Here is a 19,333-nt window from a genome sequence, read left to right as displayed (position 1 = left end):
TTCGTAAACAAATAAATCATGTCCGTAAACAACACAAAAGTAAAAATAAAAAAAACAGTGTAAATATAACTAACGATATCTGCCACTTATGCCATTAGATTGCAGGAATGACAAACTGTAATTACAAAATTTTGCTTCTTTATGTAAGCATATATTTAATTTTTTTAAATTCTCCACGAGAAAATGTACATTTTTGGGAGGATGACCCTATTAGTTTATCAAGTATAGTATCTGACGTATTGATGATACTTTGAAGTGCATTCTTTCATTCATTTTAAATGAATAATTGGGATTTTATCTTACGATGAGCAGGCCAAACATATAATTTTTAATTCCTTTTATAGTAATATTTTTTAAACGATAGCAGAAGCCATTTTTTCGACAAACGGTATACCATGCAAGAAGGGCTGCAAAAACCAAAAATTGTAATTGTTTCCCGTTCATAAGATAATAAGGAAAATATGGTGGAGACAGGTGAATAGAGCAATGCAATACAATATGGGAGAGAAATGGGGGGACAATGATAAGGAATTTTGTAGGAGGGAAATTGGGGGGGGAGGGTTTTTATAGAGGGAAAAAGCCATTCATAATAAACATTTGGTTTAGCCAAATGACACCTAGATGCACACTGCACAAGATACCAGCTCTCAAGTAAATATTTTTCCCTTGAAACAGAGCTGATTCTGGGTTGAAACTCCATTGAATGTGTGGAGACTGCCTTGAAACAATCTTGTAACTGCTCTTCACTGCCTTGTCCTCAAGAAGAAAAAGGACACTCAACTGAAACTCTGATGCCATTCTCCCTTGCAAGTCCATTGCATTTGAACTGCTTCTCTCTTGCTACACGTAAGCACTACTGACACTGAATTGGATGGTAGGCTCAGGCCAGGCCAACTTAATGACTCCACTGAATCTCTCTTGCTGAATGTCTTTCCCATATCCTACACAGTATAATTTTTTGGGGTTCCTCTCATCTCAACTCATTGTGCATTTTCCGACTTCAAAAAAAGGCTGTTAGAATCATAGCCCAGAAACCATCCAGATACTCACGCAGACCCTTATTCAAGGAGCTAGGCCTTCTGCCACTGCCTTGCATTTATATAATGATTACTGTGTTGTACATCAAATCTAATATCATAAGCTTTCCCCTTAATAGTGACCATCACTCCCATCACACGAGATGCAAGCATGACATACATTACACTACTACAAGGACAAACTTAAACAAACTGGGCCCGAGGGAAATGGGGGTACGACTTTATAATAAACTCCCTGCTGATGTAAAAAATATTTAAAAATTTAATGCATTTAAAATGCAATTAAAAAGGTTCCTTCTTTCAGGTTCATATTACTCTTTGGAGGAATACTTACACGAGTTAAGGGCTTGATGGAATGTTATACAATGTGATTTTTTTTCCTTTTTTGTTATGAGTGATAATTATATGTGATATATATGTACACTGATTTTATGCTTTGTGAAGTAACTTATGTTTTTGATGGATGTGCCTTATACCTTGACAAATGTACCTTGGTCTTTTGGGCAAATAAAACATATTATCATTATTTACTGCCCTGCCACAGAGCTGCTGCAGCATTTGGGTATTCCCTCTCCCTCATAAATTTGAATTGCTTCTCCCTTGCTGCACAGCTGTGCTATCCAGCATAAGTTTTGCCAACATACAGAACCCATCTACCAGACATGTAAGCGACCCATGTTGTCAGCGGCAATGTATTTTTTTAAATTTAGCTTTTGGCAACACAGGGTATCTTTTCCCGGCCATCAAGCTGTCAGTTGCCATTATTTCTCTCAAGTTGCCAGGAGCCAAAGACGAGTGGTGAGTAGGCGTGAAAAGATTGACGACATAAATATTTTCCTGATACTTTGACAGTTGTTAATGGAAAGTATAAATCAAAATTAAGGCTAAGGGGAGAACGAGGTCGGAGGAGGTGGCTGCAGTCAAAATTGGAGGTAAGCGTTCTAACTTCACTGATGGCATGTTTATTCCTTCCGTATTTAGCCATAAGAATGTTGACATTGAATTTGTGTTTTAATCCAGACATGGTTAGGGATTTCGAGGACATTTTTCGAGGGTCATGCAGCCACTACTGAATTCTTCTTTCAACACCTTGGTGACTGCCGTCCACTTTTCCTGCCTAATGATAACCCGGACAAGGAGGAGAATACACCGGTCATTAATGCCACGCCATCCGTTAGTCATCCTGCAGAGGACATGAAGAGCAAACTCGAGCGGGCTTTCAAAGAAATAATGAATGGGGGTGGGTATCACTAGTGCAATTTATATTAAAACGTACGAACCTTTTATGTTGTTGAAGGGTGTGCTCAAATAGTTTCTTTATGTCTGTCTGCTATGATCCTGTATCGATTGTTCGATACTATCGATTGTATTGGATGTTTGTCGATTGTGTGCGCGCGCACTTCCGGTGCACGCTAGTGGTCTCTCTGTGTGTTCGCGCCTAATGTACCATTGAGTTGTATCCGTTTATATCCGAATATATCTTGTTGAACTAACGCTGTGTGAATCTTATTACCACTGCCATAACTCCCTATAACAGGTTATGGGTCCAGGGATCGTGCTGTGTGGTGATAGACGTTAGTGATTCGGTAAATTGGACATAATAGAAAAGGCGAGACCATGGCGGATCAGGATGAGTTGCTGGATTCGGATAGGCAAGTGAATTCAATCCTGAGCAAGGATAATTACGAATATTGGAGGACCATGTTGAAGGCGTCGATGATTTTTCTGAACTGCTGGGACGCAATCAACCCGGGGCTGAGTGCAGACGAGTTGAAGAGACCAGAAAATATGCGCAAGGACAACAAGGCTCGCGCATACATTTTCCGGCATGTGCGCCCAGAGTACCTCACAGACATCAGCCATTTGAGGTCAGCCAAGGAGTGTTGGGACACCTTAGAAGAGATTCATGGGAGGGCTACATCCATGGATATAGCTATGTGTCTCCGAGAGCTGGGTAGCATTGAGAAGACAGAGGCGATGGACATCTCAGCGTACACTGGGAGGATACAGGAGCTCTGCGGTAAATTAACCAAAAACGGCATCGTATTCCAAGACCACGTTGTGGCCTCTTTTATATTGGCGGGACTCGTGAAGGATCCACAGTATTCTACGTATGTGAGAATAACAAAGATCAATGAGAGACTGACGTCGAGGGCGGTGAAGGCAGACCTTCTGCTTGAGGAGAGAAGGATTAATGCTGTGGAGTCCTCTGAACATGGCAGTGCGTTGGCAGTACGGAAGTTCAGCAGGACGAGAGCAGCCAACAACGGAAAGCAGAGGAGCACTGCTGATCAGAAATGCTATAAGTGTGGTAAGTGGGGCCACATTTCTTACCAGTGTGGTGCGCCGAGGGGAGACAAGTCGGAGGAAAGAAAAGGAAAAGGCGAGGAGTCACGGGAGAGACACGAGAAAGGAGGGGACAAGCCGAAGTTTAAAGGACTCATATCTGCGTTTGCTTTGGCTTGCTCCCAAAGAAAGTGTGTTAGTTACCTAGATTCATGTGCTTCAAACCACATGACGCCAGACCGTCACCGCTTCTTTGATTTCCAACCTGCCACCGGAGAAGTAAAGATTGGAAAGGGACGTCTGGCCGTGAAGGGGAAGGGAACTATTGTCATCAAGTTAGCAAACTCTTGTGGGGGCTGGACCTTGTCACTATCAAATGCTCTGTGGGTACCTGAGTTGGACGTGAATCTTGTGTCTGTCAGACAGCTGGCGAAGAAAGGTGTACAGACCGTGTTCAGATTGAATGAAGCGATTGGAGAGCATGATGACGGTGATGTTTTGTTCAATGCCTTAGTGGAAAATGATGTATATTATTTAGAGACTGAGCCAGATGAGAACTACGTCGCAAATGTTTCTGTCAACGATGAGTGCAATGGTGGTACAGAAATCGAAGTATTTCAGGCCAAAGCCTTCAAGAGTACGTTGTGGCACGAGAGATTAGGACATCTCCATGAAGGTGCTATGAACAGAATCCCAGGTCTTGATCTCAAGAATGAGGATTCCAAAAGGGACGATGAGTTATGTGAAGTCTGTGTGAAGGGTAAAATGACTAAGTTGCCGTTTCCGAAAGTTGCTCATCACAATTGTGAACACCCTTTAGAAATTGTCCACAGTGACATAAGTGGCAGGGCACAGTGTCAATCGTTGGGGGGAGGTCATTATTTTGTGACTTTCATTGATGATTTCTCTCGATTCACAAATGTCAGGATAATCAAGAAAAAAAGTGAAGTATTTAAATGCTTTAGAGAATACCAGAGAGAGGTTGAGGCTCAGCATCAGGTGAAAATAAGTGCTTTTCAATCAGACAATGGTGGTGAATACACAAGTGTTGAGTTTGAGAATTATTTGAAGGCTGAGGGTATTCTGCATCGGAAAAGTGTGTCTAGAAACCCCGAGCAAAATGGTGTGTCTGAACGTGCCAATAGAACACTAGTGGAAATGGCAAGGTGTTTGCTTATTCAAGCAGGGCTTCCCGTTTTCTTGTGGGCTGAAGCAATAAGTTCAGCATGTCATATCAGAAATTTGTGTCCATCGTCTGCAATTGAGAACAAAATTCCCTTGGAATTATGGAAAGGAGAGAAGGCTGACATCCAAGGGGAGCTTTCTAGATTGCGGGTGTTTGGTTGTAAGGTCTGGTATCTGGTGAGTCCAACTGGAAATAAGTTTGGCAGTAGGGCAGATGAAGGTATTTTTGTGGGATATGATAGAGAAGTGAAGGGGTACAGAATCTATTTGCCAAAAAGTAGGAGTGTCATTATATCATGTCATGTACGTTTTGAGGAGAGGGTGTTCCCGTGTAAAGAGGTGTGTGAAATCACTCACATTCCAAGGAGATGTAATGATTGGATATGGCATGTGGATGATGAAGGGACCTTTGACCCGGATGAGCCTGAAGTCCAGAGTGATGGTGAGTATGAGGAAGGAGATGGTGATTTTTTCTTGGAGAACTTGATGAATGGAGATGAAAATCATGAGGGGGTACTTGACGATGGGGTTAACTTGGGAGTTGAAAATGTACTTGCCCCTAGGAGGTCTTCCAGACTTCGAAAAGAAAAGACTCATTCTTGTTGTGGGAACATTGCAATGATTTGTAGGGCTCAAGATCTGTGTGTGTCCATTTCTGTAAATGATGCTTTAAGGGGAAATGAATCTGAAAAATGGAGATTAGCTATGGAGGCTGAATTAGAGAACCTTTACAAAAAGGATGTCTGGGACATTGTCAAGAGACCGTTAAATACAAATGTGATCGATTGTAAGTGGGTTCTAAGCATTAAAAGGGACTCAAACAGACCTAAGGCTAGACTTGTAGCAAGGGGATTCTGGCAGAGACCTGGGGTGGACTTCACTGAGACCTTCAGTCCAATTATAAAACGCAGAACATTGAGGATTTTACTTGCTCTCTGTGCTGAGAATGAATGGTGTTATGAACACATTGATGTGGAGTGCGCTTACCTGAACAGTGTCTTAGATGAGGACATATATATGGAGCAACCTGAATTTTTCGAAATTGAGGGAAAGAATAGGAACCAATATGTGTTCAAACTAAAGAAAAGTCTCTATGGGTTGAAGCAAGCAGGGAGGATGTGGTTCAAACACATAAACAATATTTTGAAGGGTATGGACTTGAAACCTTGTGTGAGTGATTCATGTGTAAATGAAACTAAGGATCTCATTGTGGCTGTGTATGTTGACGATTTTTTGATTGTTGGGAAAAGGTCTATGATTGAAGGTTTTAAGGGCGAGATTAAAGAAAAGTTGGATGTCAAAATGTTGGGCTCTGACACCCAATTTCTTTCTGTTCATCTAACTATGCCTGACAGTGAGACGGTTGTGTTCGACCAATCTGCCCAAGTGAGTCAAATGTTAGAGTTATTTGATATTATGAATGAGACTGGGGTGTCAACACCTTTAGCTAAGGAGTGTGAAGCTGGTTTTGATATTGATTGTGATGAACCCTTTGACAAAAAATTGTATGAGCAAGCCATAGGTCATATAATGTATGTTGCCACGGTAAGCCATCCAGATGTTGCATGTGCCATAGGTAAACTAAGTCAAAAGTGTGTAAATCCTACTTTGTCTGATTGGAGAGCTGTGAAGCGTGTGTTTAAGTATTTGCTCAAAACGAAAGAGTTGAAACTTGTTTATCGAAAGACTGGGAAGACTTTAAGGGTGTTTTGTGATTCAGACTTCGCAGGTTGCACAGTGGACAGAAAATCCAGGAGTGGGTATGTCTTTATACTGGCTGGCAGTGTCTTGGTTGTCAAGGAAGCAAAAGATTGTGTCTCAATCAACATGTGAGGCAGAATTTGTTGCAATGCAGGAAGCAGCTAGAGAGGTTGTATGGGTATCATCCTTGTTGAAGGAATTAGGGCAATCCTTTTACTGTCCTCAACCATGTAAGATTTTTTGTGATAACCTGGGAGCCATTTCATGGTCCAAAGACGAGGTTGTTGCCGAAAGTTCAAAGCATGTCCAAGTGCGTTACTTTTATGTCAAAGACTGTGTATCCAAGGGTTTAATAGTTTATGTGCACATCCCAAGCTCTGAAAATGTAGCTGACATTTTAAACAAGGGATTAAACCGTATAAAGACTCAGAAGTTCACTAAAGAATAGGGGCTGCAACTATGAGCAAAGGGGAGTGTTGAAGGGTGTGCTCAAATAGTTTCTTTATGTCTGTCTGCTATGATCCTGTATCGATTGTTCGATACTATCGATTGTATTGGATGTTTGTTGATTGTGTGCGCGCGCACTTCCGGTGCACGCTAGTGGTCTCTCTGTGTGTTCGCACCTAATGTACCATTGAGTTGTATCCGTTTATATCCGAATATATCTTGTTGAACTAACGCTGTGTGAATCTTATTACCACTGCCATAACTCCCTATAACATATGTAACTATTGACTTGAATAACTTCCTTCTTTGATTATACGTACATTCGCAAAGCCATATGTAATCGAAGAATACTGGGATAAGTTCTTCTACACTGCCTAGCATCTGGAACGTTTCACTTTAGTGTTATATTTCACAATTTCAGGAAACCAAAAACTCTGCAACCATAGAACTAATTGCCAAGTAAACGAAAGTTTGTGAGAGTGGCAGGAGACACAGTTTTTTAAAAAGTGGAAGACAGGGTGCATCATAGGGGCATTGCACATCAACCTTATGATGCGCTTCTGAATTTTGAAGATTTCAGTAGCATGGGGAGAGGAACCCCAAAACAGGATACTGAAAGTAATGCGAGAATAAAATTCACTGTAGTAAATAGACAATAAGATGGTGTTCCTGATGCTTCTTATGAGAAAGCATGTTGAACTAAGCTTGTAGCGCAATTTACTGATGTGCTCGACCCATGTTATATTTTTGTTCAGGGTAACTCCTAGGAACTGTGAACTGGTAATTTGTGGGAGTTGTTTCCCCTCTACAACAATTGGTATTGCTTCAGGTGCTTTATTTTTGTTGCAAAAATAAATAAGGCCAGACTTGTCAAGGTTCAGTTTAAGAAAATTATTTTGACACCATTCATATAGGAGTTTAGTGGCAGTGACTGCTGTAAGGGACAAGCTATTCAATGATGGGGCAGATACAATAACATTAGTATCGTCAGCGTAGAGTATAGGTTTGACACCTGTGACAGATTTAACCCTTAACTGGTGACGTGCGGTCTGAGAGACCGCTGCATTTCTAAAAATATGAATATTTTCTAAATTAATATTTCAAAATATCTATAACTCTCGTTAGCTTCATATTTTTTTCATAACAAGGACATCGCGCTCTTAAAATTTAACGTTCCTTTTATTAATTTCTGTAAATTTGCAATTGAATTCGATTAGCGGTCTGTGAGAAAAATCAATAAAGGTGATGCTGATGGAAATTACATATTAAAACAGTTATTATAAACAATTCGTAGTGATTTATTAAGCATAAGAATAATTAATATTTTGTTAGGAAGCATTTTTAGTAGTACAAAGTGGACATTTAACCACTTATAATTTTTCACACAAGTAGTTTCTGAAGGTGAACGCAAAACAAATGAAATCCAGTTTTTATTGGAAATATTACACATTTTATTCTTTAAATGCTAACATTTTTATAGATGTTATCAATAATTAGAATAAAATAGAGGTGGAATTCTCGTACCCCTAGCAGGCAGTATACATATAGAGTACTTCGTAATTTGGAACCAATTGAACCCCGAAATTTCGCGTGACCATGGCTGGAGCACAACATTTATTTACGGGTATCTTTCAGCAATCGGTCTCCTCCTAACTATTTAGGGACAGAAGATCTTAGCATCGAGTTTTACTGCAAGGAGAAATTAAAAAAAGCCTAGGAAACACGGAGAGTAAAACGTCGAAATGCAAGTGACATTAAGTCTACATTTGTCTGAAGCGTTTTTTTGGCCCTTTTTTTTCAAGCAACCAGAAAACCCTCGAGTGCGTAGTTTCTGAAGTAATGCAAAAATCTGTCGACTAATGCCGGCAAATACAACTGATAGTAAAGGAGGGAGCGCAGATGATGACAGAAGTGATGTAGTAAAAGATCTCCGCTGGCAAGAACAATGTTTTTGCAAGAGAAATCGCTATAAGTGGTCATCAAATGAGCCAAAGAGAATAATTTGTACGTCCTTCCATAACACCGTTACGCAGAAACCTGGTTTGAAGGATTACATAACATTACTAGGTAAGGATATTGAGCTTCTTGATTAATAGTCTCAAATTTTTGATGAGCGAATTTTACAATTGAATATGTTGGTATGATCAAAAAGATAGAAGGGCTTAATGATTTTGCGTCATCCAAAGGACACATAATTGGCTCATCATTTTACGAATTTTCGGCAAACAAGACTGTAGCGTCCAATTTCCCCAAAATATATAAGGCTATTTGCTAAGTTTCATTTATGCACTAGAGGGTGAGTGATGATATAGAGTCAGGGAAACCAGTGGTAATTGCTTTTTACAACGCAACTAAAGGTGGCATAGATACTTTAGACAAAATGTACTGTAGATACACATCCGGGAGGTTGCCAATGGCAGTGTTTTTCAGAATATTAAATATTTCCTCTGTCAACTCTTTTGTGCTTCAGAAGTATGAGAAAGATATGAGAGATATGACACTATTTAATTGTATTAAATCAATAGTGGAGATCTCGTTAGACTCCATATGGGAAGAAGAATGTCAAACGAAGACTCCCGAGATAGGTAGGAAAAATTATTGCACAAATTCTCCATCTACCATTGGGAGAGGGTGAAGAAGTTGGAAGGTTTTAAATGTGGTCAATATGTAGACTTTTCCCGCCGTACAAAAACACGGAAAACCTCTTTCTTATTTTTCCAATGCAAAAAGACTGTGTGCTTTTGTGAAAAATTGTAATTTTGATCCGACTGCAGAATGCAACACGAAAAGGAATAAGCGAGATAAACTTCATGGCTAGTTACTACTTAGCCATCCAACTTTAACATTCAGGCCTTATTTTGAAATCTGGCAAAATTTTGATACATAAATATGATAATTATAACTCAATTGTTTTTGGCATCAGTTTTTTGATCCTGCTTCAAATAAAATTTTTTTATTAAAAAATTGGTTTGTAATGGGAATGTAAATTTTTTAATATAAGTTTTAGAATAGTTAAGCATTTAAATAAAAATTAAACAAAACAGAAAAAATGGCATTGCAACATTTTATGAATTTTTGATTTGTTGCGGTCTCCCAGACCGCACGTCATTGGTAGTGCAACCAGAATTGCACGTCACTGGTTAAGGGTTAAGAGTACCTTGAATGAATCCAGTGGTATGGTTACTTTATCTTAATTGCCCAACTCTTTAAATTCTCTAATTCTAATTTGATTATGAGTTAAGTCGTTTGTGACTCTCATCAGTCATGTTTCTTCTCTATTGCAGGAGCACCCAACTTCCATGACTTATTTCATTTAGAATATTTTTGTATGTGCATTTAACAGTTATTAATTTATCGATGTATTTTCATGTTCTAATAAATTATGTCTTGAAAAATGTTGTGGTCATTGCAGTTATAACTATTGTCACTCGCAATCACCTGCCTACCCTTTTTTCACCTGTCTTTTATCATGCATGCAAAATTGTGGGAGAAACCTATTATGTGATCATCCACTGTTGACAAGATTGCGCAAGTTGTTAATTTACAACGTTTCATATGATTGGACAAGGGAATTTCAATGGATTGGGTGGGGGAATTGTATTCAGCCAAACAAGGTAGTTTCAGCTCAGTAGGCAAGGGAGTTTTAGCCGGGCAGACAAAGGAGTTTCAGTCTGGGTAGTCAAGGGAGTTTTAGTCTAGCTATTAGTCAAGGGAGTTTCAGTCTAGCTAGTAGCCATGGAGGTTTCAGTGTAGCTAGCCTAGGGAGTTTCAGTTCAGTCAGCCAAGGGAGTTTCATTGGAGTAATTGGAGTTCTTAATTGCACTGCTATCCCTCTCCCTAACTCCACTGGTTTTGTTTCAATTTCAATGCAGTTTCAGTATAGAAGCAAGGCAGGGAGTTTCAAGGTTGTTTCAGTCAAGTTTCAAGAGAGAAGATACAGGAATGCATCAGAGAGGTTACATCAATGCTATGCTAAGGTTTAAAGCTAGGAAAAAAAATCTTCTCAGAACAATGGATTTGAAAGATAGAGGGAAAACTAGGCTCAATGTTTCAGGTTCATTAGATTTCATGTTTTAAAATATGTCAGCCACTATTCAACCACAAGTTTCCAATTTTGAGCACATAATATTGGCATGCAGCATGGGGGGGGAGGGGAGAGGTCGGTAGAGTCCCCTCCCCGATAAATGAGGATATAGGTATGGAAGGGATTAAGGGAGAGACAGGATTTATAATCAAAGCAAGGGAGAAGTTGATAGGATATGCAGAGAGGAGAGATATTAAACAACTTAGGATCAGAGGAAGAAAATGGGAGAGAAGGCTGAAGAAGGTGTGAGGAAATGGATGCCCATGAAATGCAATGAAGAAGACAAGAGAGGCCCCAAGCTGTCAAAGACCATGCGACGATGAAAAAGTTTTGGAAAGAGGAAGTTGGTACATATACATATTTTCCGGTCAAAAATGATGATGCGACATGCCTAAAATGGTACTACTAATACGAGCTAGAACTGGAGTCGTTTATCGTTTTGCGTTGACTGTTTTGATTGGTTGTTTACATTTTCGGGTTTCATTTTACGAACTTCCACAGATACCAGAATGCAAAAATTTCAAATTTCGAATTTGGCACCTTTTGATTTAGCCATTAATATGCGGAGCGGCATAGAGGAACTCGCACTCTAGGCATAATCTGAACAAGGTATCATTGGATCCGGTGTGAAGTTAGGAACTGTTCAGCAGTTCGCTTGTTCTTCCTTGCCGCAGAGAGCAGTTTTTTTCAGCTCCGGCTGCGTTGCACGCCCAGCTGGATCAATTCGTCTCAATCGTTAGTTAGCGCACAATATTTATGCAGTGTTGCATTCTGCAGGATAACCGTATTCCTCGATGCCTTGCATACAGTCTGGCCGGCGAGAGTTGCCCGATGGCGGCACAATAGGAGGAGCGGATAACCCTGCGCCAGCACGGTTTACTGCCAATCGCAGTCTCCCAAACGAACCATTGCATACTCATACAACATTGTCAAAGCACCGACATAAGCCTGATCCACCAAAACATGCCACATCTTCTAATCACCAAAACAAGTGATTCTTTCGCTGGGACCTTCACGCTCGTCGACCCTTCCGGCTCCTTGCTTCACGAAGCTCTTTGTAGACTTTTCCCTTTCTTATCTGGCAACGGTGCCCTGATATAGACCATTCCGCCTGTCATAGGACAACTCTCGGCGGCCGGACCGTAGGTTTATCAACTTAGGAACAAGGTCTTGGAACGCATCTAGTTCGTATATCGAACTTACTGCATTCGGAAAGATACCAACCCTTGATTACGTCATTTTTCTGTTGAGAAATTGAAACGAATTTTCCTGTTTATATATATTGCCGCGTAATTCAACCGCATTTGTCATATACGGTTTTCTTTCAACAATTCCAAAAAGAAACGTTCATACGAACTTGGTTATTACGAACCTCCGGTTTTTCGGTCCCGTGAACTTCGTAAAAACGAGAGTCTACTGTATTCACTTTGGGCAATAGCCCTTTCAAAGAAGCAAGGGAGAAATTAAAAATATGGACAGAAAATAACAAAAGAAGAAGAAAAGAATCTGGGGGAGAAGTGTGCGAATATTGCAAAACACCTCAAATTGTCCACTAGCACACGATGGTGGGGTTTGAGCGAGCTACCTTGCAATTACAACAAGTCGGATGAAGCTAAGGATCAAGTGGGCAAACTGCTGCCGATTAATGCAACATTGTTTGCACTTTACAAGACTGCCTCGTTTGCATTTAAAATATACCCATTACAAAGGAATAGATAGTAGACTGTTTTAATGTGATTGTGATAGTAGACCAATCACTGTTTTAGGCATAACATGCCCATTGCTCTCGTAAATATGCATACTCAATATGGCATTTGATGGATAATATTTTTTACATTAGAGAGAAATCTATTGTACCAGTGTAAATGCTGAGATGGTCTGCAAACATTTTTTAGCAAGTTGGCATGTTCCCTTAGGATATTTGAAAGAGACATTAGTCAAATCAACAATATGCCCAAAGTGTTTCCATAAAATTTAAATATTCCTGTAAACAGATAAATTCCTGAGGGAATCCTTTAAAGAACATCACAATTATGAGCAAAAATTCCTGTGTCCTGGTCAAACATTCCCACATTCATTTTTTTCCGTGTGTCCCCTTGAAAAACGATAGATCGAGGTTCAACTGTAGCATTGAAAACAAGATGGTCATGAATGGAAAAGAATTGAGGAGAGGTTCAAAATGTAAGAGTGCAATGAAACGTACTCACTGAGGTTTCATAATGCATTCACAAAAGAAGATCATCCATTATAGAAAACGTAATTTATGCATATTTTTGAAATCCAGAAAAGCAAATTGTATACAAGGTGATGCGAATTGTTCCACTGCATTGATTTTTCATAATTAGAAAGCCGCTATTTAAATTTCAAACTCATTTATCTACATTCAAAGTTTTTCAATAATGCACATTCATCCGTATTGAACATCATGTGGCAGGATCTCATGACTATGTGAAATTTATAACAATAAATAAGAACTGGAACCATACAAATTTTTAGAACATCCCAGATAAACGGAAGGATCTTGATAGCGAAGCTCCCAGATGAATGAAAATGCTTTGGCGATCTGCTATATATAAGCCACCGCATGCAAAGGGTGGGGACTATCTGAAAAACTCAAAGTGCAGCATGATGCTGATGAGCAGATTCACAGAACACACCACTAAAGAAGAATTTTACCTTGCATATTGTGAGATGATTTGATAAAATTGTGCAACATGTATTGTGTGATAGAGAGGGGGAAGCATTAGCAGGGGGTAGCCAAGTGAATCACTGCAAAGTGGCAGTCGTGGGAGAGGAACAAATCAAGTGTGGAGTCATGGCGCTGGAAGACAGACAACACTAAATTATGACACCTAATGAGGTATGTATTTTGAAGGGAGCAATTCCCCAGATACTGTGCGTTTTGGATTTGTGAAGTGATTTGCCCATGTTAAGTGTTTTTTATGTAAACGGCAATTGTTACTCATATGTGATTTAAGAGAGGGATTATTTCATTTGCTTGTGGGATACAAAAAGGGTAATAACTTGTTCAGTCATAACAATAAAAAATAAGTAGCTCTTTACCCAGAAAAACGATCATTATACATAATTGTATTTAGGTAAGCTACCTATAATGTCCAGTAGCAGAGCGGGTAGGAGTTGAAAGGTTAGTAACATAATCTCTTGGTTAAAAATATTTGGATGTTTCAGCAAAGAAAAGTCTAAGAAATTCTTTTTGCAATGCTATTCCATTCAACATATGTAGTTGGATAAGGAGTACATAAATGTCTTTGGAATTGCCACCATTCTTGGAGTGGAATCAAACGTCTTTCAACCTTGTGAGGTCCCTCTTCAGGTCCACCAGCCAACAGACCTTTTTCAGCCTGCATTGTCAAGAGGGCAGGGGGGATCAAAGGAATCAACCTGGTCTCACCGTAATAAGCATGACCAGAGATTAGTTTCATAAGGCTCAGGAAGGGAGAGTGTCTGAGCAGAGGCAGTGCAAGCTACGACTAGGAAAAAAACATAGGCTGAATTGCAGCAGCCATTTTTTGCAAGAAATGAATATATTCAAAGCCCAGAGTCCTGAGAAACCATAATGCCCATGGCTCACTCAAGAAAAATAAACAGTTAACTACATAAACCATTTAATTTATAAGAAAATAATAGGAATGTACCTCAACAGAAGTTAGCCTAAACAAGAGTTCATCCTCCAGGTCCTGCATTAACCTTTTATTGGCTGTAGCATCTTGCATGAGGTTCACCCTCTCAGCTTCCAACTCCTTCTTTTCGGCCAATATGACACGTCCCAGGAGCTGGTCTTCCAAACCTTTCATTATAGATTTTGCCAATGTGTTAAAAGAAAAACTAGCAAGTTGACATAGAATATATAACTAGAACACAAAAATAACTCCACTCCTAGAAATTAAATCCTCAGAATTTAGCTTAACATTTTCATGAAATATTTAATGGAGAAGAATGAAATGTAACCAGCAATAAATAATTTTTTACAACTAAGCTATAAGCATATATAGTTGAGTTAAACTTATTTTTTTATTGTTATACTTCATACACACTCATGCCTAATGACCTTAACCCCACCATCCAGGAAAATATCAAGTCTTTTCTCAAGGAACATGCCCCACTGGAAGGCCTCTCCTCATCTGACATCTCCATCCTTTCCCCCCCCCAAACCCACGCACTCCACGTTTTTATATTTTGCCAAAAGTACATACACCCAACCATACCGGCTGTACTATTGTCTCAACCACGGAAAGAATAGCTGCTTATTCAATTTCAGTATTATCTTATTCAATATGGATGAATTCAATTTTAGAGATGATAGAATGACAGGTTGAGCAACGTATACGTTGAAGCAGGAGTATGGCAGAGGGTGGAGTGTTCCTCTAGTTGCTCCTTGGATTTTTCTCAGTGATTGCCATTCCTTCTTCCAGCGCTTAGATGGTGTAGGGCTAAGAATCATTGTTCAATTGGGTAGATATCAGTTAAATAGTCCTCTGAAATTCCTCTTTATCTCTCTTTCAGTAATTATATTATTAATATTGCAATATGTTTTGGTCGGCTTGTAGTAACAAAATTCATCCAGATGAAAAAGTGTAATTTGTAATGAAAATTAGGAAAATTTTACACCTCATTTCTACGCCTCAGAAGTATACTTTGGAAGAAGTGTCAAGTAGGTAACTGAAGAATATTATTTAACGACAGAAGTAGTGAACAATATTTTCTAAACTAAGGAACTTCAATAAAGATTACAGTATTTTAGATATGGATGATTTCAGGGGTACATCACGGCTGATGAAATAGTGACTGCACTGATAGAACTTAGCGAGGGAAGTGATGCGGTGATACTCCCTCCTGAGGTTAGTGAACTCACCGACCAAGGAGGATATCAAGGATATAGTCATAAATGACTGCTGTATTCCCCTGCCTTAGGATATTGTTGTGTCCCTGGCCACTATCCCTTTAGCAGTCACCCCCACATTCCATTCCTAGTCGAGTTGGGATCTCCTTGAAGGATAACCACTAGGACCTGGGTCACAGCCGGCCCCAAAAGACTTTCCAAACCTATAACCCTAAATTCCTTTCTCATTTGAATCAGGAGATGCAGGCAGTTCTCACGATGCACAAAGCCACCTGCAACACGCTTAGCAATTATCTCCTAGGCTGTGGTTGGAGGGGCACCCAAGAGTTGCATCCACCCAACCACAGTCATCCTGTTGATTAAGTTGTGCATCTTAAATTATATGACTACGTGCGTCTTTCCCAAGCTTGGATATTTTCCACTCTCAAGGACGCCACGTAGAGGTCAAAGAGACGCGTCTCCGATGCAATCTCCCATCCCACCTTCTAGAACATCGGGCGTGGCATTTCCCTCAATAGAACATTCTAGAAGCTTTAGGGATGAACCTATAAAAGGCCATCTCCTTCCGGAGAGTCTCTCTCTCTCTGATGGCCGACGCCACGCACTTCGCACTTGCTGCAATACCTGAACCAACGCTTCGCGCCACTTAGCTGCACCGATGCCGCCATCCGACCAACCGCTGCCCGTGACCCCCGTCCCCTCATCACCCGAGACACCATGCTCTACAACGAGTAAGCCAAAACTGTATCTCTATGTCTGAGAATTAAATGGAGATTACTTAAGATATTGTGTGTATTTCTTTACTGAGACCTCTTTTGACGGCATGAGATCCTAAAATCTGAGTAATTTACATCCCTAATTCAGTGATCCATTTTCGGAACACGACAATATTACTGAGGCTTTTGAAATACATTCAAACCTGCTACAAGGCAAGCCACAGTTCACTGCAATAGAATCTAAAGATCAATCATCAAGTTAACGTGCACACCTAGATAAAAGATACAGAAAGCAAACGAGTTCACCTAAATGGAAAAAATAAAAGTTACTTCCTTTCAAGCCCCGAATGTCATTGAGAAAAAAGCAACAGAAACCCTCATTACTCCTCAGTATGCACGCCATTCACCAATTGAGAACTTTCACTTATTTATGCTAAAACGCTCCCACATAATGCAAATTTGTATAGCGCAAAGACCCCAAGGAACATATCCCTTGCGCTAAGCGAGGCATAGGAGTACAGGGAAATCTTGATACAGTAAACTCTTGATTTTACGAAGTCAGTGGGACCGGAAAATTGGCACTTCGTAAAATCGAGTTTCGTAAATTCGAACCTTTTTCATAAGTCACGAAAAAAATGTTCGCTTATGTTTCTTCCGCCGTTTTTTGTCTTTAGCGGTCTTATTTAAATGTTTTCGGTGGTTATTCTTGGTATAATTCATAGAAAAGGCTTTTTGTTTTCGATTTATGATGTGAAAAATCGTTAAATAATTATTCCACCATAAAATTCCCATTTCTTGTTCATACTTCAACATCAACGATCGCTAAAGAAATTCCCGACCAGTCTAGAAAACGTAATCAAATAATGAATTGCAATGTTTATTATAAGAAAGTAATGTTATAAATTTTTGGTTAGAAGCGAATAGCAACTATTAAGTATGCTGAAGATAGATATTTGTTTCTGACACCCACGGAATTTTAGCTGCCGCCGGTCTAACCGCCATTTACGTCGCCCGCTATCGCTCAGTGACGAGAAAAAAAGAAAAACGAGGGTCTTAGCCCGTTTCCAAAATAACCTTCGTAAGTTAATATTTCGAGTTACTTCGTATTTTCAGCAGAATGTGCTCTATTTTCACTAACATTCAATTACGATCATAAATAAAGTAGGATGTGATTATCTTCTGGCGAATATTTGAAGTAAATTCTGTTCTCCGTCCGACTACTGTGTTCCATCATCTTTGCAGACGTTGCCATAAAAGACTCAATTCTTCATCAGGACCATATTCTTCATACCGGGTGTGAGGTGACCTGTTCATATAGTATGTTTCTCTCCTTTTATGCCGACAGGAGCAAGGTTCCAACCGGAAAACGACAGGAAAAACATCTTACAGTATCGGAGAAATAGAGAGAGAAACATTATTATCCACATTGATTGTTTTCCGACAAGAGACGTTTTATCATTTCTCAACGTGGTAACGTATTGGTTCACTTGCGTGAATTCCCAAAAATGATACGCAAAAACCTGTACCTTCACCTCATTTAGTTTTCGTGTTTCTTTTTCCGCCGTATTGAAAGTTATGCAAAGGATCATTGACATACAGCGAAGATTTTCTTAGTTTTAGCACTAAAAAATAGGCGTGCCATAATCGTAAATAAATATAGAGTGGACAGCGAAGAGAAAATAATTAAATTTCAATTTTAAAGTCAGCAGGGAAGAAGAGAGAATTTTATAAGCACGGCACCATTTCCCCGATAGTGGAAGATACTTCTCCAGCCTCTCTCCGGTTAAAAACTTACCCCCGTTGCCGGTAAAGATGAACCATGCCCTTCTCCACAGTCGGAGAACATTCCCAGTGGGTGGGGTGAATAAAGAGTGGGATAGGGATTGCCTGAGGAAAGAAGTGTGGTCAGCATAAGGAGTGGTGACGGGGGCAGGAGAAAGAAGGGTGGGGAAAGGTCCTTCAGCTCTGCCTCAGACCACGTTTGGGGGCCGTATTTTGTTACGACGCACGCAAGCTCAGTGACCTTAGGAAGGGAATGAATGGGAAATGCTGGGGAAGGAGGGGTTTGGGATGCTTAAGGTGGGTGTCAGCAAGATCAGCCAAACGCGGCAGGAGGGAGTAAACAATTGGCTTTGGAAAGAAAAAACTCTCAGCATGGGAGAACTGGGAAGCGCGTGAGAAGAAAGTTCATGGTTAGAATTGGAAGTGCGTCTTCATTACGAGAAGCCTGAAATATAAATTGGCGGTAAATAGAGCCCAATACTTAAGATATTTAAGTTGTTTATTCACAAAGGTCAATATATACACGAAATTATATTACCAAAAAAAAACTTTTTTTTTTGCCTTTTTCCCTTCTTCATCGCCGCTTCCACCATGGTTTCTAACTTGCATAAGTGGTAATTAAATTGGGGGTCCAAATCGTTAGCCAGATCAAAATGTCTTAATGTTTGGAAGGCAGCGTATACTTCTTTTTTATTAGGTGGAATTACTTCCTCACTTTCATCATCGTCGTCACTGCTATTCTGACTAGGCCCGGCCGCTGCTTCTTCCGACACAGGCACCGGCGTCGAATCGTCGCAAGCCTGGAGATCATCATCCAGCGCAATATAATCGCTTGATGTTGCGCGCTGTGCTCCTCCTGCTTTTTCCAAATATTTTTTAAAATCTTCTTTTAAGCCACTAATCTCCTCCGCGATTTCATCTGCCGCAGCTTCCTGAAGGTACAACGTAACGATTCAACCAGCGCCGTGATATTAAATCAGTAAAATTACTATGAGGTTAGTTGTATCAAATATCAACCTCGGGAACATCCTCATGATGCGCTATCGGAGGGAATCCGGCCGATTTCCAGCAATTTGCGATGGTAGTGGAGGAAATCTCCCTCCAGGACTCGGCTATGGCGCGGATTGCATGTATCAACGTCCATTTCGGGATGTTATTAATTTCTGTTCCCATTTCTAAAAGTAGCAAATAGATTTGTAAGAATGATAATCATGAATAAAAATATCTAAATCGA

The 19,333-nt window shown here is 40.0% G+C and overlaps 1 protein-coding gene across 1 annotated transcript in view; it reads right to left on the bottom strand.

Moving 5' to 3' along the window:
• The window catches only part of LOC124166854 (dynein axonemal heavy chain 8), a 424,156-nt gene that overhangs the window by 84,420 nt on the left and 320,403 nt on the right, over positions 1 to 19,333 (bottom strand). The window contains exon 59 of the mRNA XM_046544564.1: positions 14,397 to 14,548. Within this exon, the coding sequence (XP_046400520.1) occupies positions 14,397 to 14,548 (152 nt within the window). The remainder of the gene's footprint in view (positions 1 to 14,396; positions 14,549 to 19,333) is intronic.

Source organism: Ischnura elegans, chromosome 10 (assembly GCF_921293095.1).
Source record: "Ischnura elegans chromosome 10, ioIscEleg1.1, whole genome shotgun sequence".
NCBI lineage: Eukaryota > Metazoa > Arthropoda > Insecta > Odonata > Coenagrionidae > Ischnura > Ischnura elegans.
The sequence above is the reverse complement of the archived record's forward strand: the minus strand, read 5'-3'. Positions and strand labels throughout refer to the sequence as shown.